This window comes from Oryx dammah, unplaced genomic scaffold (assembly GCF_014754425.2).
Source record: "Oryx dammah isolate SB20612 unplaced genomic scaffold, SCBI_Odam_1.1 HiC_scaffold_28, whole genome shotgun sequence".
NCBI lineage: Eukaryota > Metazoa > Chordata > Mammalia > Artiodactyla > Bovidae > Oryx > Oryx dammah.
Window position 1 is genome coordinate 60,541,464 of NW_024070212.1, and position 25,045 is coordinate 60,566,508.

General features: G+C 37.5%; 1 protein-coding gene across 11 annotated transcripts in view; it reads right to left on the reverse strand.

The window, feature by feature from the left end:
* Positions 1–25,045, reverse strand: part of ADGRL2 (adhesion G protein-coupled receptor L2) — a 207,716-nt gene that overhangs the window by 83,310 nt on the left and 99,361 nt on the right. For all 11 annotated transcript variants that reach the window (XM_040232461.1, XM_040232468.1, XM_040232470.1 and 8 more), the window contains exon 3: positions 7,926–8,139. In XM_040232461.1, the coding sequence (XP_040088395.1) occupies positions 7,926–8,139 (214 nt within the window). The remainder of the gene's footprint in view (positions 1–7,925; positions 8,140–25,045) is intronic.

Below are 25,045 nucleotides of genomic sequence, written 5' to 3' on the forward strand. Positions count from 1 at the left end.
CTTTTCAGTCTCATTCTACGACCTACTGTAACAAAGAATCATGGAACAGAAAACAAAAAAGGAATGAACATATATATAAAATAACACCTTTTATCAAATGCTCAGGCACACAAGAAATCTTTACCACTTGAATTGCTATTGTATTAACAATGTTAAAATGTAATTATCATATTTAAAGATAATAGGTTGGGGCATTGAAAAGTTTAGAAGAAGAAAATTCAAGGATACAGAAGTTACTGAATGGGGTACAGGATGGGAATACATTAATTTGGTCCCTACTCATCAAGCTTACTTTCATCATCCCAAACTTTTTAGACAAGATCTAGGCTCTGAAATCAGTTTTGTCTCTTACTTATTTATTAAATTGTTCCCATGTTCAAAAAGCTAGACTTTTTTCCCTTAAGTTAAAAATCTCTGAACTGTACTCCTACTTCATTAATCTAGTGTTTATTCCTTTCTTGGATGTCTGTGACTGTAGAGTAGTACCTACATCTTCTGGTCTATGCAAGGCTGAATGCTGCTTTGTTGATTTCCATCCTGAAACTCTCCCATCCTGAAAATCCTAATATGTTCTTTTATTTAAACTAAGTAGAATAAAATTCTTCATCATTAATAAGGGAAAAAATGAATCTCTCTTACACTTTAGTGTAAAAAAAAAGAAAAAACTGGCTTCCGTGGTGGCTCAGAGGATAAAGCATCTGCCTGCAATGTAGGAGACCCAGGTTCGATCCCTGGGTTGGGAAGATCCCCTGGAGAAGGAAATGGCAACCCACTCCAGTATTCTTGTCTGGAGAATCCCATGGACAGAGGAGCCTTGTAGGCTACAGTCCACGGGGTCACAAAGAGTCAGACACGACTGAGAGACTTCACTTTCACTTTCACACTTTAGTGCTGCCTTGTGGCTCAGATGGTAAAGCATCTGCCTGCAATGCAGGAGACCTGGATTCGATCCCTGGGTCAGGGAGATTCCCTAGAGAAGGAAATGGCAACTCACTCCAGTACTCTTGCCTGAAAAACTCCATGGACTGTCGCCTGAGGAGCCTGGTAGGCGACAGTCCATGGAGTCGCAAAGAGTCAGACACGGCTGAGCAACTTCACTTCACTTCACTATGAGACATTACCCTCCTGTTTTCATTCTGGTTTCCTAGATGGTACCTTTACCTTTTCACCTTAAGTGTAGGGGTTCTCTAGAGCTTTTGCACATACCAACTGCATAACCCCTGTAACATCATCTATTCGCCTAAAACTACCAACCTTACATTTATGTTTGCTTCATCTGTATGTTTTTCTTTCAATACTCTTTTGAGTGCCAGATCTGTATTAACAATGGATAGCTTAACTACTTATTTATATTCTACCAGGTTTCCCAACTTGGAAGAATTTAAATTGGTAGTTTAACCACCAAAAATATAATCAATTTTATTTAATAAGAAACCTACTGTAGTTGTTCTAAGAGGTTCTATCCAGTTGGTATCCATAAGTAGGCTTAAAAAAATTGGCTAAAATCTTAAAAAGAATCAGGCTAGTTCCCTAAGCTTGGGCACTATTTTATTTTCCTCGGGCAATTTCCACACAATCAAAAGGACTTATCTTGGAATCAGTTACCCAAAATACACCTTTCCCACCATAGGGAAAAACTGAGGAATATTTTTACCATCTTCTCGAGGGCAGTACAGATTACTTTTAGAACTTCTCTGCAATGAGAAAGTTACACTGATGTACATCTAATAGTATAAGTTCAGACTCTGAAAAACTGAACCTACCTATGCCCATTAACCCAATATTTATTATTATTTTTTTTAATGCAGTAAACATTTACCTGCTTTCTCACTTTCAGATCTCTTGACCAGTGCTATAACAAATGTTAAGGGCAACTGCAAACCATAATCTAAGGCAACAGACTACTTGGATGAGAACTGGCAAATTCTTAGAGTGAAGAAATGAAGAGACAGTTATAAACAGTAACAGAAGAGTAACTTAGAAACAAATTTAGCACATCACTGTAACTAGATTGTACCCAATGTTACAAACACTATTTTTTAGCAAAATTCTAATTTATTCACCAAATACTTCAGAGTATTTGATGAGAATAGGGTTTTTTTTAATTTGCCTTAATGAATTCAAAGTGTTGAAACTATTTCATATTTAAGTGAACTCACAATTATCTTCAAAGAGTGCTAAAAATTATCTCTAATGGTGATTATTTTATAGAGTATTAAAACACTTATCATTTAGGAAAGAGTTTTATTTCTTACTTTTCAGGATGAGCTATTCAATATACTTAAAAGATAATAGAACCAGTTACTAAAAAAGCCTTGGTTGCATAGTTTTAAATAAGCAGGAAATATAAAATGGATAATAAATAATGATTATTAATACTTTTACCACAAAGAATAACAAGTGTTTTCACTTAGTTGACTCTTAACTGGTGAAGTGATGACAGTGAGGAAGGCAGGTAAAAAAGCCTTGAAGTAAAATATAAACATATTTTAATGGCATTGAAATTTCTGTGTTATCTATTACTATATGCAAAAAGTGGGGAATTTCAACTATAATAGAAAAAAAAAATCTTTCCAAACAGGAATTTCCTACATTAAAGAAAAAAAGTCTGATTTTAAAAATTATTAACATATCTTTTGATTATAAATGGAAAAATTTTGCCAAATTATTAGGATTTGGTGAAAAAGCTCTTACTTTATTTGTAAATACTGAAAGAGTATATTTAAAAAGGGACAAGTATTCTACATAGTCAATAATTATTCTGTAATATTTCAGTTGCAAAAATATTGTCTACCTATTTTTCTTACAGTTATTTGAAACTATGTAACAGTCAGATATGGTAGACTTCCTTTAGGGTTTTTAATCTAACATGCACAGAATGGAGTACTGATAAATTACCACTGTGAAACTCATTATTTAGGTCATCTTAACACTGTATTCCTTGTCAATAAAATGTTAACATTTTAATCGTCACTGTGTTGATTACATAATTATAAAGCCACTAATATAATAAAACAATTTAAAAATAGAGTTTCTATAGGCAGTGTTAGAACTCTTTATTTTCACTAACATACCATAAATTGATTAGAAATTTTCATAACAAGGAAACAGCAGTTTGCTTTCATAGGATTTAAATATGCACAAATTTTAGTTTCTTTAAAATGTGTCATCAAGGGTTTCCCTGGTGGTTTAGTGGTAAACAATTTGCCTGCTAATGCAGGAGACATGGGTTAGATCTCTGTTCCAGGGAGATTCCACAGGCCATGGGGCAACTAAATCCATGTGCCACAACTACTGAGCCCATGCTCTAGAGCCTGTTTTCTGCAACAAGAGAAGCCACTGAAATGAGAGGCCCATGCACTGCAACTAAAGAGTAGCTCCTGCTTGCCACAACCAGGGAAAAAAGCTCAACCAGCAACGAAGACCCAGCCCAGTGAAAATTAAAAAAAAAAAAGTATTGTAAAAAAGTAGCCCTACTTTCATAATATAATAAAACAATGAAAATTACTTGCTATCTTATTTTGTACATTTACTATAACATGTCATTATATTTATATTTAGAAGTAGGATAAGGCTTATGTGTTGTGCTAGATACTCAACCACGTATTTAAATATATAAACTCATAAACAAAAGTTAGCTACAATGTACAAATCTTCAGAGCCAGGTCTTTCAGATTCTCTTTATACTAATTCTCACTGCTTTTTGCCTGTCAGTCTAATAAAAACAGGTAATTATACATAATCATTTTTCACTTCCTATTTCTCTCTGGCATAATTTTAGATATTCATCTCATATCACTACCACTGAACAGTAGGATCAACATGTAAATGTCCACCTAATATAGGCAGTTCCCAATTTTTGCAATACTATGTGCAAATTGTTCTATTACTATCTTATTGGAGCACAGAATTCATTCCTCCAAAGAAGGTAAATTATGTTTTGCAGTTTGTTTCACAAGCTAGATTTCAAGTCTATAAAGGACTTTTGTGCAAAAAAAAAAAAAAAGAAGCAACATTTACCCAGTGCCATTTGTGGAAATAAGATTTTACCTTTTTTTAATAACTACCCTTTTCAAACTAAACATAAAAACATTTTGATGGAAATATTTTAAAAGTATTACATATTCTCTTATTTATTAAAAATATCTTGATCAGTATCAACATTAACAAAAAACCTACTTAACTATAATGTGCTATCAATAAAAATATGTTAATATGTATTCTGTATGAAATTAGAGATTTTACAGCAATTTGTACCCATATTCTTAGGGACTGAATTTTTTTCAAAATAGTTTTTCCATTATTTCCTTTGTTGCTCTTATCACATTTGGATGTTTTCATTGTGCCTACACTGATCAGATCCCAAAGATGTACTGTTTTACTTGAACGTAGACTACGGCAACCTACTCCAGTACTCTTGCCTGGAAAATCCCATGAGCGAAGGAGCCTGGTAGGCTGCAGTCCATAGGGTCGCGAAGAGTCGAACACAACTGAGCGACTTAGCAGCAAGAGCATATAAGCTACAAAACTGGACAAAAGATTGCTTTCAGTGGAGGAAAAGAATCAGGAGAGAGTAAAGGCTTTGAACAGAAAGATAAAGCGTTTTCCTAGTATTTTTTCTTAAAAAATCCAAAATCAGTAATGTATAACAAACTCTGTCAAACTTGTTTTCCATCAGAGTTTTTATGTTCTGCTGCTGCTGCTAAGTCGCTTTAGTCATGTCCAACTCTGTGCAACCCCACAGACAGCAGCCCACCAGGCTCCCCCGTCCCTGGGATCCTCCAGGCAAGAATACTGGAGTGGGTTGCCATTTCCTTCTCCAATGCATGAAAGTGAAAAGTGAAAGTGAAGTCACTCAGTCGTGTCCAACTCCTAGCGACCCCATGGACTGCAGCCCATCAGGCTCCTCTGTACATGGAATTCACCAGGGAAGGGCACTGGAGTGGGTTGCCACTACCTTCTCCTTTTATGTTCTAAATAACAGAAAATGCTGGATATTACTGTCTTAGTTGGAGAAGGCAGTGGCACCCCACTCCAGTACTCTTGCCTAGAAAATCCCATGGACAGAGGAGCCTGGTGGGCTGCAGTCCATAGGGTCACTAAGAGTCAGACACAACTGAGCAACTTCACTTTCACTTTTCACTTTCATGCATTGGAGAAGGAAATGGCAACCCACTCCAGTGTTCTTGCCTGGAGAATCCCAGGGATGGTGGGAGCCTGGTGGGCTGCCGTCTATGGGGTCGCCCAGAGTCAGACACGACTAAAGCGACTTAGCAGCGGCAGCAACTGTCTTAGTTCAATCATAAGTAAATCTTCTTTTAATATCTTACATATAAGAAAACTCTAATTAACATGCCACGAGTACTAAACTTAACAAAACAAAAAAAAAGATGCCAAGAATTAGGTAATCTGTGTTATGGCAGAGAAAGTCCATAAACATTGGCAGCAGTTTTTCATATTCTATTTACTTGTAGGAAGGTCAACTCTCCAGTTAAGAGATACCATTCATGTTTTATAGTTTATAATACTTTCTAGTACCTCAATCTTAAAATACAAAATTAACCAATTGTTTATTACCCAAATATCTTTCTGTCTTCTTTCCTTTTTTCTTTCCATCTATCTTCCTTCCTTCTTTCCATTCTCTCTCTCTCTCTCTCTCTCTCTCTCTCTCTCTCTCTCTCTCTCTATTTTCTCTCTTGGCTTTCCTGGTGGCCCAGTCAGTACAGAATTCACCTGCAACATACAAGACCCAGGATCAATCCATGGGTCAGGAAGATCCCCTGGACAAAGAAATGGCTACTCACTCCCGTATTCTTGCCTGGGACAGAGGGGCTTAGCAGGCTATAGTCCATGGAGTCACAAAGAGCCAGATAAGACTTGACGACTAAACTATCACCATTTTCTATCTATCTATCTAACCATCAAGAAAGAGAGACAATGAGCACTACTAAGTTTTCTTAGCTTTCATAATGTGTTGTTTTTATCTTGTTTGCTTTTTTTTAAAACTGAGCACTAATACAGTCATCGATTGAGAGGAAATATTTGCAAAAGACATATGTAATAAAGGATTCTTATCTAAAATATACTTATTAAAAAAAAAACTCTTAAAAGGAATTCTCTGCTGGTCCAGGGTTTGGCACTCCATGCTTCCAGAGCAGAATGCATGGATTCAATTCCTGGTTGGGGAACTGTGGTCCTGCAGGCCTTGCGGCACAGCCAAAAAAAATTAAAAGTAAAATAAAAAATCTCTTAAAGCTAAACAGTAAGAAAACAACCCAATTAAAAAAGGGGAAAGGACCAGAACAGACACTTCACTAATAAGCATAAATAAATGGCCAGTACGTCTATTCAGGGATGTTCAACATGATATGTCATTGCAGGCATGTGTGCTAAGTGGCTTCACTTATGCCTGACTCTTTGCGACCCCACGGGCTACAGCCTGCTAGGCTCATCTGTCCATGGAATATCACGCAAGAATACCAAGAGTGACTTGCCACTTCTTCCTCCAGATTATCTTCCTGACCCAGGCAGAGAACCTGTGTCTCCTGTGTCTCTGACACTGGCAGGTGTATTCTTTACTGCTGACCCACCTGGGAAGCACTCACTGCATGCAAAGCATTAACAACAGTCAGTGTTGGTGAAGGTATGGTGCACCCTTCATTCACTGTCAATGGGAATGAAAAATGGTACGGCGACTTTGAAAGACATTTTGGCAGTTTCATACAAAACTAATTACACTCCTACCATAAGATCCAACAAATGATGCTTCTTCGTACTTGCCCAAATGAGCTGAAAACTTATGTCCACGCAAAAACCTAAACAGATGTTCACAGAAGCTTTATTCATAATTGCCAAAACTTGGAAGCAATCAACAAGTCCTTCAGTTGGTGAATGGATAAACTGCAGTACATCCAGACTATGGAATATTATTTAACACTTTTAAAAAATGAGTTTTTAAGCCATGAAAAGATATGGAGGAAACTTAAGTGCATATTACTATGTGAAAGAAACCAATCTGAAAAGGTTACATACTGCATGATTCCAACTATATGACATTTTGCTGCTGCTGCAAAATGAAAGTGAAGTCACTCAGTCGTCTCCGACTCTTAGCAACCCCTACCAGGCTCCTCTGTCCATGGTTATTTTCTAGGCAAGAGTACTGGAGTGGGGTGCCATTGCCTTCTCCAATATGACATTCTAGAAGAGGCAAAACTGTAAGAAAATAGTAAGATCAGTGGTTGCTAGGGGTCTGATGGAGGGAGGAAGGAGTAGGTGGGACACAGGATTTTTAGATCAAAATGTTCTGTATGATATTGTAGTGGTAGATAAGGGTCATTATAAATTTTTCAAAACCCACAGAATGTACAACAGCAAGAGTGAACCCTAATGCAAAGGGAGGATTTTGGGTGATAATGATGTGAGCTCAATGTGAGCTCATGTATTATAACAAATGTAACACTGTGGTAAGGGATGTCGGAATGTCAATGGTTAAGGAAGTTGAACATGTGTGCAAACGGAATGTGATAATTCTATGTACATTCTGCTAATTTTTGCTGAAAAATGAAGTTTACTCATTAAAAAAATTAAGAAGCAATTACTGCTAAAGACTGAGACACTGAAACATTCTTGATATTATAAAATATTTCAAAATTTTGAAGACTTAAAAAACAAGACTATATATTGATTACTCTTTATTATATGATATATAAAAAATGTATAATAATTCAGTCTATGTCATTATCTATGTCAATGTATAAATATGTCGATCTATATAAAATGGAAATCAACATTAGTAGGGAAACCCTAACTCAGTTTAATGAATAGGCTGAGATATGGACAGTATCCATCCAGTATGGAATTATGATAACACTTTCACTAATTTAGATGTTGTAGCTAAAATTGGATATTAACACATGAAGGTTTACCTTTGAGTCATAATTTTGAAGGCATCTGGGAGGTAGCAGTCTGTATTCTCCATCTGAAATGGGTCAGCATCACAAATCTTGTCATCTGTCCGACCATAATTAGCGCTCTCAATCATGATAACATCACTGCCCGGACATCGCAGATCTATAGAATAACCTTCACAGGATAATTCTCGACGAACTAACCCAAATGGTAAAGCTGCTCTGCTGAAACCTTAAAAAAGAAGAAAAACAGTTAAAATGAACTAATGTATGAAGTATATTATTTTAATAAATTATTTTCAAGAAATATTAGTCACATCTATATCTGAGAGGTATCAAACAAAGTATGTTTTTCAAACCATCCATTCATAATTTATTAATTAATTGCCAGGATCTTGACTATGAATCAGCAATTTATTACTAGATTTTTAAAATATATTTTTACCAGGAGTATTCATCTTTAAAAGAATTTTAAATTACTTTAATAAAGTATTTTCTGTGTAGACTAGTCACATTCGGAAACTAAGTGGCTCTTTTTGAGGAAATCCGAAGAAAAGCAACATATTTGATCAATCAATTTAAAAAGAATGACAAGATTAACAAATAGAGAATGCAACATTTAATAAGGGAACACTTAGATTTATAAATGAAATCAAAGCTGTGTTACACAGGACAATGGTGTATATTATGTCACTTAATGTAGACATATTAATTGCTGTTATGTTGATTATTAAAATATATTTGTCTTCAGTTCAGTTCAGTCGCTCAGTCATGCACGCCAGGCCTCCCTGTCCATCACCAACTCCTGGAGTTAACCCAAATTCCTGTCCTTTGAGTCGGTGATACCATCTAACCATCTCATTCTCTGTCGTTCCCTTCTCCTCCTGCCTTCAATCTTTCCCAACATCAGGGTCTTTTCAAATGAGTCAGCTCTTCACATCAGGTGGCCAAAATATTGGAGTTTCAGCTTCAACATCAGTCCTTCCAATGAACACCCAGGACTGGTTTCCTTTAGGATGGACTAGTTGGATCTCCTTGCAGTCCAAGGGACTCTCAAGAGTCTTCTCCAACACCACAGTTCAAAAGCATCAATTCTTCGGTGCTCAGCTTTCTTTGTAATCCAACTCTCACATCCGTACATGACTACTGGAAAAACCATAGCCTTGACTAGATGGACCTTTATTGACAAAGTAATGTCTCTGCTTTTTAATATGCTGTCTAGGATGGTCATAACTTTCCTTCCAAGGAGTAAGTGTCTTTTAATTTCATGGCTGCAATCACCATCTGCAGTGATTTTGGAGCCCAGAAAAATAAAGTCAGCCACTGTTTCCCCATGTATTTGCCATGAAGTAATGGGACCAGATGCCATGATCTTAGATTTCTGAATGTTGAGCTTTAAGCCAACTTTTTCACTCTCCTCTTTCACTTTCATCAAGAGGCTGTTTAGTTCTTCACTTTCTGCCATAAGGGTGGTTTCGTCTGCATACCTGAGGTGATTGATATTTCTCCCGGCAATCTTGATTCCAGCTTGTGCTTCTTCCAGCCCAGCGTTTCTCATGATGTATTCCACATATAAGTTAAATAAGCAGGGTGACGATATACAGCCTTGATGTACTCCTTTTCCCATTTGGAACCAGTCTGTTGTTCCATGTCCAGTTGTGTTGCTTCCTGACCTGCATACAGGTTTCTCAAGAGGCAGGTCAGGTGGTCTGGTATGCTCATCTCTTTCAGAATTTTCCACAGTTTATTGTGATCCACACAAAGGCTTTAGCATAGTCAATGAAGCAGAAGTAGCTGTTTTGCTGGAACTCTCTTGCTTTTTTGATGATCTAGCGGATGCTGGCAATTTGATCTCCGGTTCCTCTGCCTTTTCTAAAACCAGCTTGAACATCAGGAAGTTCATGGTTCATGTATTGCTGAAGCCTGGCTTGGAGAATTTTGAGCATTACTTTACTAGTATGTGAGATGAGTGCAATTGTGTGATAGTTTGAGCATTCTTTGGCATTGCCTTTCTTTGGGATTGGAATGAAAACTGACCTTTTCCAGTCCTGTGGCCACTGCTGAGTTTTCCAAATTTGCTGGCATATTGAGTGCAGCACTTTCACAGCATCATCTTTCAGGATTTGAAATAGCTCCACTGGAGTTCCATCACCTCCACTAGCTTTGTTCATAGTGATGCTTCCTAAGGCCCACTTGATTTCACATTCCAGGATGTCTGGCTCTAGGTGAGTGATCACACCATTGTACATTTGTCTTAGTATCTCCTAAAATAACTAAGACACTGTGATAGTATCACCCTTATGGAACAATGTGTGTGTGCTGTGCTCAGTTGCTCAGTCATGTCTGACTCTTTACAACACCATGGACTGTAGTCCACCAGGAACTTTTCAGGCAAGAATACCAAAGTGGATTGCCATTTCCTACTCCAGGGTATCTTCCTGACTTAGGGATCTAACCTGCATCTCTTGTGACTCTGGCATTAACAGGCAGAATTTTTATCACTAGCACCACCTGGGAAGCCCCTTATGTCATACTAACGTGTTTCAATTTGTAGAGCCTTTAGTGAAAACTGACATAAGTGAAGGGAGTGAGACATAAGTAAAAGGATTGAGCAGATGGGTATTCACAGGACCTAGCACTGCTCCAATATAGTCCAAAAAGTTGAAAATTCCCAAAGGAGCAAAACTTCTGAGATTCAGTTTTGTCATTTAGAAAATGGAGGTGAAACATCTATGTAACACCTATGATGTTACTTTTCCTACGTGTGACTCAAAAATGAGATATGTGCAGAAAAGCACTTAATTGAAAGTGCTACATGAACTTATGTATGGTGTATCAGGCTGAATGAAGGTAATCACTGTTCATGAATGTGATAAAAAACAATTTAGAATAGAATAAAAAATTAGAATTTTAGGGTTTAAAATTTTCAACCAGGGGTGCTCTAAACTAATAATAGAACAGAAACAAAGGTAAAAATCAAGAAAGCCAAGAACAGCCAAGAAGCGCTATGTGTAGACACAGCACATCTACGTGTGCTGGTTGCTACCTATGGGATACCGACCACATCAAAAACTTCTACATTGACCCAATTTCTTATTTCAGATCTCTGACTTGTTGCCATCTATAGCATTCCTGTTATAAAAGATGAGCATTAATTTTAGTATTTTTTCTTATCTCTATAAATTATTTTACATCACCTAAGCCTTCCCTCATATCCCTTTTTATTGGAAAAAAAATTTTAATGATATTAAGAAGTAAACTGTTCTAAGACATAAACTTCCAAGTTGAAAAACTAGGTTCTGCCCAGGTCAATCCAATGCAAAAATATGTTCACTTTAACTATTGTACAATGCCTCTCACTAAATGAACAAAACTAAAAGTGTCCTGGATAAACATGCATCTTCTTTGTAAGATGCAAATAATCCTGCAAAAGGATTACTGGGTCACGCATTGGTATCATTTAGGAAATGAGCAATTCTGAAACATGGCTGAGTTCTCAGTTCTAATGAGAAAACAAAATGTAATTGAAATGGAGAGACATGAAAAGGACACAGTTTAGAGCACAAAAGTCTTCAGAGGATTGATGCAAAAGGTTGGTTTTTACTAAGAATATTTATGGTCTTATGAGATTTCTAGAAGAGAAGTACACTATCAGTGAACAAGGAATACAGAAAGGAAGAAGGGCAATATCAAAACAAACAGTAAAGGGGTCAACCTTTCCACCTTTTCCTAAGTTCATAAACAAATGTTTACATATGTTATTACCTTCTTTCATTTGCTGATACTGTAGTGCTTATATAAACAATGCACCTTAAACTATTATATTTGTTTTAATTGATTTATTTAATATTATAATGTTCGTCGCCTTAAATCATAAGTGTTCTCTTTCCTAAAGTCTTGCTCAAAATCAGGTGGGAGATCAAGAATTTGGGAAAGCGAACACTTATGATTTAAGACAATGAACATCATAGTATTAAACACTATGAAGAAGCTGACAGAAGCTGACACTTATTTGTGTGACGAAAAATGCTGTGTGAAAATTCAAACAAGTACCGTCATATAAAATTTGGGAGAAGAGCATATTTTAAAAGCAAAGATGATTTGCAATTGTAATTCCTTATAGATCATATTATTAGAGAATATTACAAATGAGAACACATTATTGTAAGAACATGTTATTCTGGCTTGGAGTCAAAATTCATAAGTTGTAGTATTTGTCAAAAATATAGAACTCGTTCTGAAGCACTGTAGTTCAGCTTTAATTTTTGTTGGTGATAGTTTGCAGGATTATAGTCATGATTCTAAGTGAATTTTCTTCTGCTTTTGAAAGATATTTGAAAAATGGCAGAAGTCTGGCTGTTAGTTCAGATAAAAGATTTTTAAGCCTTAATGTTAGTCATCCAAAAAGGTAAAGTATGAAAAAGAAAAGGAAAAAAATAGAAAGATGTAAACAATTTACTAATGTAGATTTCCAATACAGAGTCTTCTGAAAAAAAAGATAACAGTACTTATACTTTCACTGCATAGAACGGAATGAATTCTTCATGGTGAATGTTGATTTATTTAATACTACAATGTTCATTGTCTTAAATCGTTAAGTGTTCTCTTTCCTAAAATCTTGCTCAAAAACAGGTGAACAATGATTTAAGACATCATAATATTAAATGCTTGTTATTTAGTTACTTGTTATTAAAATAGTATTAACATAACATGTTATTAGCATTATAGTATTAAACACTTTTTACATGGTGCTGTTATTACATTCATTTTTAATGTATGTCTTCCTTGCTAGACTGTGATGATAGTTATAATTCCAGTGCCTAGATTGGTACATGATACATAATTCCAATAAATTATGTCAAAACAAACTGCTAAACTTAACAACTAGTATTTGTCTAAAACAATATAAATTACAATGTGCTTTCTATTTTTTAAATTACACTGTGTAATCTATTTTCTTTGGCAGTGAAAACAGAATGTGCATTGAAAAAAGATAAACTATAATCAATAAAATTATGTGTATACTCAAAACAAGAAAAATATTTAAATTCTGTCAATTTATTACTTTCTAGGTACTACTGGGGTTCATTAATATTTCTGAAAAGAGAGATGTCTATGAACATTATCTTATTTAACTTGATTTAAATCCTATGGATAAACATTTATATTCATAAAAAACAAATCTGAAGAAATATATTTAATGGCTAACATTTATATAGCAATTACAATTTTTAGATACTGCCCTAAATGCTTTTTATGGATCACCCTTTTTTATGCTCACCAACATCATCAACAATTACAACAAGAAAAGAAATGGAGTAGTTACTATAATAATACCAATTTACAGAGTATGAAATTAAGGCATCAAATAGGAGGTCATTCAAGGTTTCAAGGATTTACTGTGAGTTAGATTTTAACATAGGTGAGGTTCTCAGATTCCAGAGCCCATGCTCTTAGTAACAGCCATGAACAGAAAGGAATTCTGTGACTTTTCAAGCCTCCATGTCGATAATATAAACAAGATTTATTTTTTAATTTTTGATACCATCTGAAATTCATCAAAAATGTTAGTGAATTGACAGGGAACAATTATTTTAAAGGTTCACACAACATATAGATAATGATGAAAACTATATTTATGGAAATGCAGTGATGTGTGCCTTAAACTTATCAAGAGAGCAAAATCTACATTGCTCACGTATAGACATATATAGAGTTCATTGCTCACGTATAGACATATATAGAGTTCAGTTCAGTTCAGTCATTCAGGTGCATCTGACTCGGCAACAACACCAACTGCAGCACACCAGGCTTCCCTGTCCATCACCAGCACCCGAAGCCTGCTCAAACTCATGTCCATTGAGTTGGTGATGGCGTCTAACCTTCTCATCTTCCATCGTCCCTTCTCCTCCACCTTCAATCTTTCCCAGTATCAGAGTTTTCAAATGAGTCAGTTCTTCATATCCAGTGGCCAAAGTATTAAAGTTTCAGCTTCAACATCAGTCCTTTCAAGGAATATTCAGGACTGATTTCCTTTAGGATGGACTGGTTCGATCTCTTTGCAGTCCAAGGCACTGTTAAGAGTCTTCTCCAATATCACTGTTCAAAAGCATCAATTCTTTGGCGCTCAGCTTTCTTTATAGTCCAACTGTCATATTCATACATGACTACTGGAATGTGTGTCTGGGTCAGCCTTGTGAACCTGGCTGAATCATTTTATTTTTCTGGGTTTTAATTTCTTTTTCTGAAGAATGAAAGTCATTTCAAAGACCTATCAAATTTCACCAATCTATGATTCAAAACAAGCAAACACCTTTTAATCACGTATACATGCTAATGAATAAATTTGTTGCTCATAAACATATATGAGAATGTTAGCAAGGATGGACGATGGCAAATAATGTAGATTGTATGTACTGCCACGAAAATTCTCAAAAGCTCCTAAGATGAATTAGCCAAGGTAACTTAAATGCTAAAGAATCTGCCTGCAATGTGGGAAGACACAGATTCAGTTTCTGGGTTGGGAAGATCCCCTGGAGAAGGAAATGGCAACCCACTTCAGCATTCTTGCTTGGAGAATTCCTTGGAGATAGGAGCCTGGCTGGTCCCAGTCCATGGAGTCACCAAGAGTCAGACACGAATGTGCAACTAACACACACACACACACACACACACACACACACACACACACACACACACACCACAAGCAGAGATCTTTCTGGATTAACTATTTTAATCAAAAATTTATTGGAAGAGAGAAAATAAACATGGCCAATTATGAAATCAAAAGAAAACGTACACAAATTTTTGGAAGGGGTCCTAAATTTTATTCAGGAACTCATAAAAATATTCCAGATAACTGTTAATTCTCATCTTCCTCCTCTTCATCTTAATTAATCTAAAAGTAATGCAATTCATAACTTTGTTGTTAACAACTATGCAGAACCAAAAGGCACCTTGGAAGTTACAGTGAACTTGCTTTCCTTTTTTCTATTGTTATAATACCTCCACCAAGATTCCCAGCTTTTCCATTCACTTTGATTCTCTCCTGAAGAAATTGCTCAAAATTGGCAGCATCCATGCTTCCATCTTCTATAAGATGGGTACAGTCAAGAATAAACTTCAAGACCTGCTTCCTGCTTCACCACATGCTTTTGCATAGGCACCATGGTGGCAGAGGATGGCAGAAAGCATGTATTTTTTAAGAAAAATGTAAATTGTTACTCTTTCTTTGGCCTTTTCTCCCTATTTTCCCATACACTTCAAGGAGTATGGCTTAAAACTTAAAACTCTTTCAACCAGCAAAGAACTTCAAAGAAGTTTGGAAAGTCTTAAATAAAACTACTGCAATTAACATTAATTTTTAAAATTCAGTATTTTCACTTGTGAAAAGGCAGAACAAAACTTACAACTAAAAACATGTAGCTATATTGCTATTTATAATCACATGAATGACTTAGTGGGGCACTTCCCTCATAGCTTAGTTGGTAAAGAATCTGCCTGCAAGCAGGAGACCCTGGTTTGATTCCTAGGCCAGGAAGATCTCCTGGTGAAGGAATAGGCTACCCACTCCAGTATTCTTGGGCTTCCCTTGTGGCTCAGCTGGTAAAGAATCTGCCTGCAATGCGGGAGACCTGGGTTCAATCCCTGAGTGGGGAAAATCCCCCAGAGAAGGCAAAGGCTACCCACTCCAGTATTCTGGCCTGGAGAATTCCATGGACAGTATAGTCCATGGGGTTGCAAAGAATCACACATGACTGAGTGACTTTCACTCTCTAAAGACTTAGTGAGTCAAAAGAATAAATCACCGGAGTTGTAACCACCTTATCTTAATTGCACCTTCTTCCTTCTGAGTTCAGAGTTGTTTTGGAGCCTCCTTGGTGCCTCAAATGGTAAAGAATCTATCTGCTTGCAATGCAGAAGACCTGGGTTTGATCCCCAAGTTGGTAAGGTCCCCTTTGAGATGGGAATGGCTACCTACTCCAGTATTCTTGCAGAATTCCATAGGCAGAGGAGCCTGGCAGGCTACAGTCCATGGGTTGCAAAGAACTGGACATGACTGAGCCACTAATACTTTCTTTTACTTTTTTATATTGAGCATTTTTCAGAACAATTTTTAAAGTAACTGGCTAGGAGTATATGACTGACTCCCAAATATGAATTTGCATCAGAGTCATCTGGAAAGTTTTTTTTTTTTTAAAGACAGATCTTCAAGGCCTAATCCAGTCCTACTGAATCAGAATCTTTAGGTTCAGATGAAGACAGGATATCTGTATTTGGTGAAAACGTCTTTATTTGCAACACACTAATATAATAACTAAGATGTGCTAAGAATTTCTCCAAGGCTCTTTAAAACTAGGTTTTATTACATATTTGTTAGGTCATCTTCATATTTCCTCTTAATTCTCTAATATATTTTTCCTTTGATATGTGAAAATATTCATAATAGCCACTATGAAATGTTTATCTTCTAAATCTAACGTGTGGGGCCACATCAGAGGTAGTAGTTTCTAGTGAATGTTTTTTCTCCGCAGTATGGGTCAACTTCCCTGTTTCTCCTGTCTTGTAAATTTTGTTGGATTTTTTGAAAACTAAACATTTTAAATAATATACTGCTCATTTCAGTTCAGTTCAGTCACTCAGTCATGTCTGACTCTTTGTGACCCCATGAATCGCAGCACGCCAGGCCTCCCTGTCCATCATCAACTCCTGGAGTTCCCTCAGATTCACGTCCATTGAGTCAGTGATGCCATCCAGCCATCTCATCCTCTGTCGTCCTCTTCTCCTCCTGCCCCCAATCCCTCCCAGCATCAAAACCTTTTCCAGTGAGTCAACCCTTCGCATGAGGTGGCCAAAGTACTGGAGTTTCAGCTTTAGCATCATTCCCTCCAAAGAAATCCCAGGGCTGATCTCCTTCAGAATGGACTGGTTGGATCTCCTTACAGTCCAAGGGACCCTCAAGAGTCTTCTCCAACACCACTGTTCAAACGCATCAATTCTTCGGTGCTCAGCCTTCTTCACAGTTCAATTCTCACATCCATACATGACCACAGGAAAAACCATAGCTTTGACTAGACGGACCTTAGTCGGCAAAGTAATGTCTCTGCTTTTGAATATGCTATCTAGGTTGTTCATAACTTTTCTTCCAAGGAGTTAAGTGTCTTTTAATTTCATGGCTACAGTCACCATCTACAGTGATTTTGGAACCCAGAAAAATAAAGTCTGACATTGTTTCCACTGTTTCCCCATCTATATCCCGTGAAGTGATGGGACCGGATGCCATGATCTTCGTTTTCTGAATTTTGAGCTTTATGCCAACTTTTTCACTCTCCTCTTTCATTTTCATCAAGAGGCTTTTGAGTTCCTCTTCACTTTCTGCCATACGGGTGGTGTCATCTGCACATCTGAGATGACTGATATTTCTCCCAGCAGTCTTGATTCCAGCTTGTGTTTCTTCCAGTCCAGCGTTTCTCATGACGTACTCTGCATAGAAGTTAAATAAGCAGGGTGACAATATACAGCCTTGATGTACTCCTTTTCCTATTTGGAACCAGTCTGTTGTTCCATGTCCAGTTCTAACTGTTGCTTCCTGACCTGCATACAGATTTCTCCAGAGGCAGGTCAGGTGATCTGGTATTCCCATCTCTCTCAGAATTTTCCACAGTTTATTGTGATCCACATAGTCAAAGGCTTTGGCATAGTCAATAAAGCAGAAAATGATGTTTTTCTGGAACTCTCTTGCTTTTTCCATGATCCAGCGGATGCTGGCAATTTTATATCTGGTTCCTCTGCCTTTTCTAAAACCAGCTTGAACATCAGGAAGTTCACAGTTCATGTATTGCTTAAGCCTGGCTTGGAGAATTTTGAGCATTACTAGCATGTGAAATGAGTGCAATTTGCGGTAGTTTGAGCATTCTTTGGTATTGCCTTTCTTTGGGACTGGAATGAAAACTTACCTTTTCCAGGCCTGTGGCCACTGCTGAGTTTTCCGAATTTGCTAGCATACTGAGTGCAGCACTTTCACAGCATCATCTTTCAGGATTTGAAATAGCTCAACTGGAATTCCATCATCTCCACTAGCTTTGTTCGTAGTGATGCTTTCTAAGGCCCACTTGACTTCACATTCCAGTATGTCTGGCTCTAGATGAGTGATCATACCATCGTGGTTATCCAGGTCATGAAGATCTTTTTTGTACAGTTCTTCTGTGTATTCTTGCCACTTCTTCTTAATATCATCTGCTTCTGTTAGCAACTCTAAATTTATTTCCCCTGAGAACTGATGTTGTTAATGCTATTTTCCTTTTAGCATTCTGATTGAATAATCTGCTATCTTCTCCTGTCTTCTCAGTGACTCAGCAGTAAAGACCCACCTGCCAATGCAGTAAACAGAGATTTGATCCCCTTCAATCTCCAAGCTGGAAGATATTCTGGAGGAGGGCACGGCAACCCACTACAGTTTTCTTGCCTGGAGAATCCCATGGTGGGCTATAGTCCATAAAGTAGCAAAGAGTTGGACATGACTCAAGTGATTGAGCACACATGCATACACACTTCTCCTGTAGCTAGAAGGTGCTATGTCTATGTTCATTGTTGTTGTTATCATTGTTATTTTAACTTATTTTTATTTTCTAGCCTGTGTTCCTATGGATTACACCTATCCCTGCATAGCTTAGTGATCAGACAATGATTGAGCAAAGACTTCCGCACATAATTGATGAACCCATAATAAGGTCGCCACCCTCTGATGATTGATCTGTGTGTTAGGGACTGTGTTCAAAGTTCAAGCAGTTTTCAAGTCAGCCTTGGTTCTTTCCTTTCTGCAACATCCCCTCACATCTCCTCTGCTATGTGTCAGTCAATAATGCACAGAAAATGTTTGGCTCTTTCATTTCCATGCTTTCCTGGTTATACTTCAGACTGACCCTCAGTTTCCCCAAAGGGGACCCCAACCTCAGGTTAGCAGAGCTAGGGGGTTTCCCTGTTTTCTACAGTGTTCTCTACTTTTACTCCTAGGCATGGGTTTCCACCCTCTACTCTAATCAAGCCAACTCTTCCAGACAGTTCAGTCATAGATTTTCAAGATCCACCTTGCTCAGATGAAACTAACCACAATGAGGTAGCCAAAGAATGTGGCAGGGGGTGGGAGGGGGAAAGGGTTTAAGGACAGCCCAAGGCTAGAAGGCTTTAAACTTCAATGGTAGGTACTGCAAGTTCCATCAGCTTTTCATAAAAAAATCCTTCCTGATTTCTTATTTGGCTCTGGTTAATTTCTAAAGCCCCAAAATGCAGTTGTTGACAATTCTGTTCAGTTTTATCCTTGTTTGCAGGAAGAGGAACTGCTACTCTCTTCATCCCATCATCACTAGAAGTCCCTTTAAGGACTTTACAAATATTTACTGACTACAAATCCTCAAAAACACCAAACGAGATAGGTATTATTATTACTATTTTACAAAGGATGAAACTATGGCACCGAAAAATGATGTTTTCCAAAATTATACATCAGTAAGAATGAAATCAAGGTTTGAAACCCCAGTACTCCAGCTCCCAAATTCATGTTCTTCAATGTAATTTTAATGAGCATCCAAATGATAATGGCAATTAGCAGCAGGCTTGGGGCCCACCATTGGAAAGAACATAGTTAGGATGTGCTGGGTGCCTCTAGTCCTAGTGCAAGAAGGGCAACAAAGGAAATAGTTCTCTGATGGTCAAGTAGTCAACGAATTTGCTTAATCAACATCAACAGCATAAAGAAACATCCAAATTAAAGCTCTTTAATCACACTATGACATTTATTCTAAGCTGTATTTCAATCTACTTCTATTTCAAAAAAGAAAAAAGTAAGCATCCCAACAAACAAAATATAATCCAATCCATCTTACAATTCTGACAACTGAAGAAAAAACTTATGGGAGGCCCTGTGAACAAAAAATCAATATTGCTGCTCTGTGCTGTGCAAATGTGAACAGTGGCAAGTAGTGGTACTTGGAGTAAAATAAACTGTTTTGCTCCATTTTCTCTACTATAAACAAATGATTTTGAAACGACAGTTTCCCCTCCCCCAAGCTATAAAATGTCAAGCAATAACTCTCTGTGCTTTAGGCCAATGATTGGAATAAATACCTCCTAGCAACAGGTGCAGTGACTTAGGAGTTACATTCCGGGGAAACTCTAATAAACAGATGTACTGCTATGAGATGGGAATTTGTAAGACCAGAATTGGAATTCTAACACTGGATTTCACATCATTTATGAGCATTTTTGCACGAAAAATATGTTACTGTGGCAATAAATAGTATGTTGTGATCAGCTTGGACTTCAAACTCTTGATTAGAAACATTTTGCTTTTCTAACATTGTCCCCATCAGTCTGGTCTTTGGACATTTCTGTAAAATCATACATTTCTTCAGAAGCTATAAAACCGAAACTTCAACTTTGCTGGTTTTACTTTGAACTAAACCCTGTCATGGATGCTCCTTTCATGGCAGCTAGGGTCCCCTGTTCAGTTCCGACTCTTTGTGACCCCATGGACTGTAGCACGCCAGGACTCCCTGTCCATCACCAACTCCCAGAGTTTACCCAAACTCATGTCCATTGAGTTGGTGATGCCATCTAACTATCTTATCCTCTGTTGTCCCCTTCTCTGCCCACCTTCAATCATTCCCTGTAAGCACCACTTATTTGATTATCAGGGTCTTCTACGGGACTGAGGCTGTGACTTCAAGCCCTACAGAAATTAATGCGGACCACAGTCTATTACCAGTATTGCCATATGAAATCCTTGATTATTCTGTTTATATATGTTAATGAGTTTCATTCCTAAAATGGAAGTAAGAAAAATATTTGAAGAGGGTGCATGATTTCTACCAGGCTAAACTCTAGTTTAGAAGCTTCCAGAAAACTTATTTCCATTTCATTTTAATTTGGTGAAAAGAGAATTGAACGTAAACCTACAAGGTACATTATTTCACTTTGCTCAACTTTTTCGTTTATCACCGCATATTAATGAGATTATTATAAGTAAATTTTAAAAATAAAGAATTTGTAATAAAACCTGGCTTTGTATGAAAATATTTCAAATTGCCAACATCTGTTGGATCATCGAGAAAGCAAGAGGGTTCTGGAAAAAAATCTACTTCTGCTTTATTGACTATGCCAGAGCCTTTGTGTGGATCACAAAAAACTGCAGAAAATTCTTAAAGAGATGGGAATACCAGACCACCTGACTGACCTGCTTCTTGAGAAATCTGTGTGCAGGTCAGAAGCAACAGTTAGAACTGGACATGGAACGACAGACTTGTTCCCAATCGGGAAAGGAACATGTCAAGGCTGTATATTGTCACCCTGTGTATTTACTTGTATGCAGAGTACATCACGCCAAATGCCAGGCTGGATGAAGCACAAGCTTGAATCAAGATTGCCAGGAGAAATATCAATAACCTCAGATATGCAGATGACACCACCCTTATGGCAGAAATCAAGATGAACTAAAGAGCCTTTTGATAAAAGTGAAAGAGGAGACTGAAAAAGTTGGCTTAAAGCTCTACATTCAGAAAACGAAGAACCTGGCATCCGGTCCCATCACTTAATGGGAAATAGATGGGGAAACAGTGGAAAGAGTGACAGACTTTATCTTTTGGGCTCCAAAATCACTGAAGATGGTGACAGCAGCCATGAAATTAAAAGACACTTGCTCTTGGGAAGAAAAACGTTGACCAACCTAGACAGCTTATTAAAAAGCAGAGACATTCCTTTACTGACAAAGGTCAGTCTAGTCAAAGCTATGGTTTTTCCAGTAGTCATGTATGCATCTGAGATCTGGACTATAAAGAAAGCTGAGCACCGAAGAATTGATGCTTTTGAACTCTGGTGTTAGATAAGACTCTGGAGATTCCCTTGGATAGCAAGGAGATCCAATCAGTCAATCCTAAAGGAATCAGTCCTGGATATTCACTGGAAGGACTGATGCTGAAGCTGAAGCTCCAATAATTTGGTCCCCTGATGTGGAGCACTGACTCTCCAGAAAAGACCCTGATGCTGGAAAAGTTGAAGACAGGAGAATGGAATGACAGAGAATGAGAAGGTTGGATGGCACACCGACTCAACAGCCATGAGTTTGAGCAGGCTTCGGGAGTTGGTGATGAACAGGGAAGTCTGGCATGCTGCAGTCCATGGGGTCACAAAGAGTCGGACACGACTAACTGACTAAACTGAACTGAACTGAATCTTTGTATACTAAAGGCAGTATGTTAAAAACTCATTCCATGTAAGTTTGCATAATGTCACTCTATTATTTTACTCTGTTAGTTCAATTTAACAAATAACTTTTATCAATAAAACCCTAAAATAACTGATGCTGTGAAAGTGCTGCACTCAGTATGCCAGCAAATTTGGAAAACTCAGCAGTGGCCACAGGCCTGGAAAAGGTAAGTTTTCATTCCAGTCCCAAAGAAAGGCAATACCAAAGAATGCTCAAACTACCGCAAATTGCACTCATTTCACATGCTAGTAATGCTCAAAATTCTCCAAGCCAGGCTTAAGCAATACATGAACTGTGAACTTCCTGATGTTCGAGCTGGTTTTAGAAAAGGCAGAGGAACCAGATATAAAATTGCCAGCATCCGCTGGATCATGGAAAAAGCAAGAGAGTTCCAGAAAAACATCATTTTCTGCTTTATTGACTATGCCAAAGCCTTTGACTATGTGGATCACAATAAGCTGTGGAAAATTCTGAGAGAGATGGGAATACCAGATCACCTGACCTGCCTCTGGAGAAATCTGTATGCAGGTCAGGAAGCAACAGTTAGAACTGGACATGGAACAACAGACTGGTTCCAAATAGGAAAAGGAGTACGTCAAGGCTGTATATTGTCACCCTGCTTATTTAACTTCTATGCAGAGTACATCATGAGAAACGCTGGACTGGAAGAAGCACAAGCTGGAATCAAAATTGCCGGGAGAAATATCAATAACCTCAGATATGCAGATGACACCACCATTATGGCAGAAAGTGAAGAGGAGCTAAAAAGCCTCTTGATGAAAGTGAAAGAGGAGAGCGAAAAAGTTGGCATAAAGCTCAAAATTCAGAAAACGAAGATCATGGCATCCGGTCCCACCACTTCATGGGAAATAGATGGGGAAACAGTGGAAACAGTTCCAGACTTTATTTTTGGGGGCTCCTATGGTTTTTCCTGTGGTCATGTATGGATATGAGAGTTAGACTGTGAAGAAAGGTGAGCACCGAAGAATTGATGCTTTTGAACTGTGGTGTTGGAGAAGACTCTTGAGAGTCCCTTGGACTGCAAGGAGATCCAACCAGTCCATTCTGAAGGAGATCAACCCTGGGACTTCTTTGGAAGGAATGATGCTAAAGCTGAAGCTCCAGTACTTTGGCCACCTCATGTGAAGAGTTGACTCATTGGAAAAGACTCTGATGCTGGGAGGGATTGGGGGCAGGAGGAGAAGGGGACGACAAAGGATGAGATGGCTGGATGGCATCACAGACTCGATGGACGTTGAGTCTGAGTAAACTCTGGGAGATGGTGATGGACAGGGCGGCCTGGCATGCTGCGATTCATGGGGTTGCAAAGAGGCAGACACGACTGAGCGACTGAACTGAACTGTGTTCATTAAGATGTAGTTCTTTAACCTGTTACTATTATGTGAAGAGTCTAAACCATAATTTTTGTAGAATTTAAAACAATAACAAAAACTACTTTCACCTCTGAACTTGTGTTCATGCCAAGAATAGAGAAGATAAAGTAATGCAATGTCTTTTTCAGCATCCTGGCCTTATAAATGTTGCAATTTGTGTGTTAATAAACTTAGTTAGCATGAAACACTAATCCTTACAAATATTTAAATTTCTTATAAAACAAAGGGTTCATAATATTTAAGATCATGAAACCACAAAACTGGGCTTCCCCGGTGGCTGAGACAGTAAAGAATCTTCCTGCAATTCAGGAGACCTGGGTTCAATTCCTGGGTGGGGACGATTCCCTCCACTCCAGTATTCTTTGATGGGAAATCCCATGGATAGATGAGCCTGGTGAGCTACAGTTCAACGGGTCACAGAGTCAGACATGACTGAGCAACTTTCACTCACTCAACCACAAAATAATCAACTCACTATATATAAGCAATATGATTTAACTTCTTGTGTTGTTCTGGCTTCCAATCGTTTTGGATATATTTTAAATTATGAGGTACTTTGAACAAGGATTTTTTAAGATGAATGTTTACAGTTTCAAGTAAGACCAATTTATACACAAAATAGTAAGATTTACAAAGGAATACACAAACATCCCTAATAAACATATGATAAAAAATAATGCACAATTAACTCCAATTACATAAATAGCAAGAAAAAAACTTTGTGTGATTTGCTAAAATAACAAAATTCTGGACACTGCGGACACTCAAAAGGTAAAAATATACTGTCAGATGCTATCAGTTTCTAGGTTCAAATATGACTACTCCAGAAAAGGCTTCCAATATTTTAAGGGGAAAGTATGCATTATAAGTCTTTGAAAACATTTGAACATTAAATTCCTTACTAGAAAGAAATCAATCTCTCCCACTTAAAAACTTGTAAATTATCCAGCATTGATTAATAATTCACAAGTGCTATTAATACACAGCAATTTAAAAGTTATAAAATACTATCAGTTTAATACTGAGCTTTAAAAGAAAAATCCCTTATAAGTATGTCTAATAAGAATAATATATGCTACAGATAGATGCTTTTAATAGTATCAGCATACACTGATAGCTACAACTTCTGGAAAGTTCATAAACATACAATACTTTCATTCTGATCTACTCTGAAATAATAGTAAATATGTATTAAGCCTCAATATTATCTTTACCACCTAGGGCCTAAGCCCTCTGCACAGGATGTTCTAGTCATTTTTCTCTTAGGAAACAATTACTCTCCAAAATTCCTAAACAATAGGGAAAGAAGAACCTGAGCTCAGGTTTAGGTCATCTGTTTTCTTTCTTCCAATAAATATTTATGAACACCTAGTCTGTGCCTAAGCACTCTTACAAACACTTGGGATACAAAAGTGAAAAAAATGACAATGATCCCTGTGTCTGGGCAGCTTCCATAAAGAGTGAGTTCTCCTTTAGGAGTTATA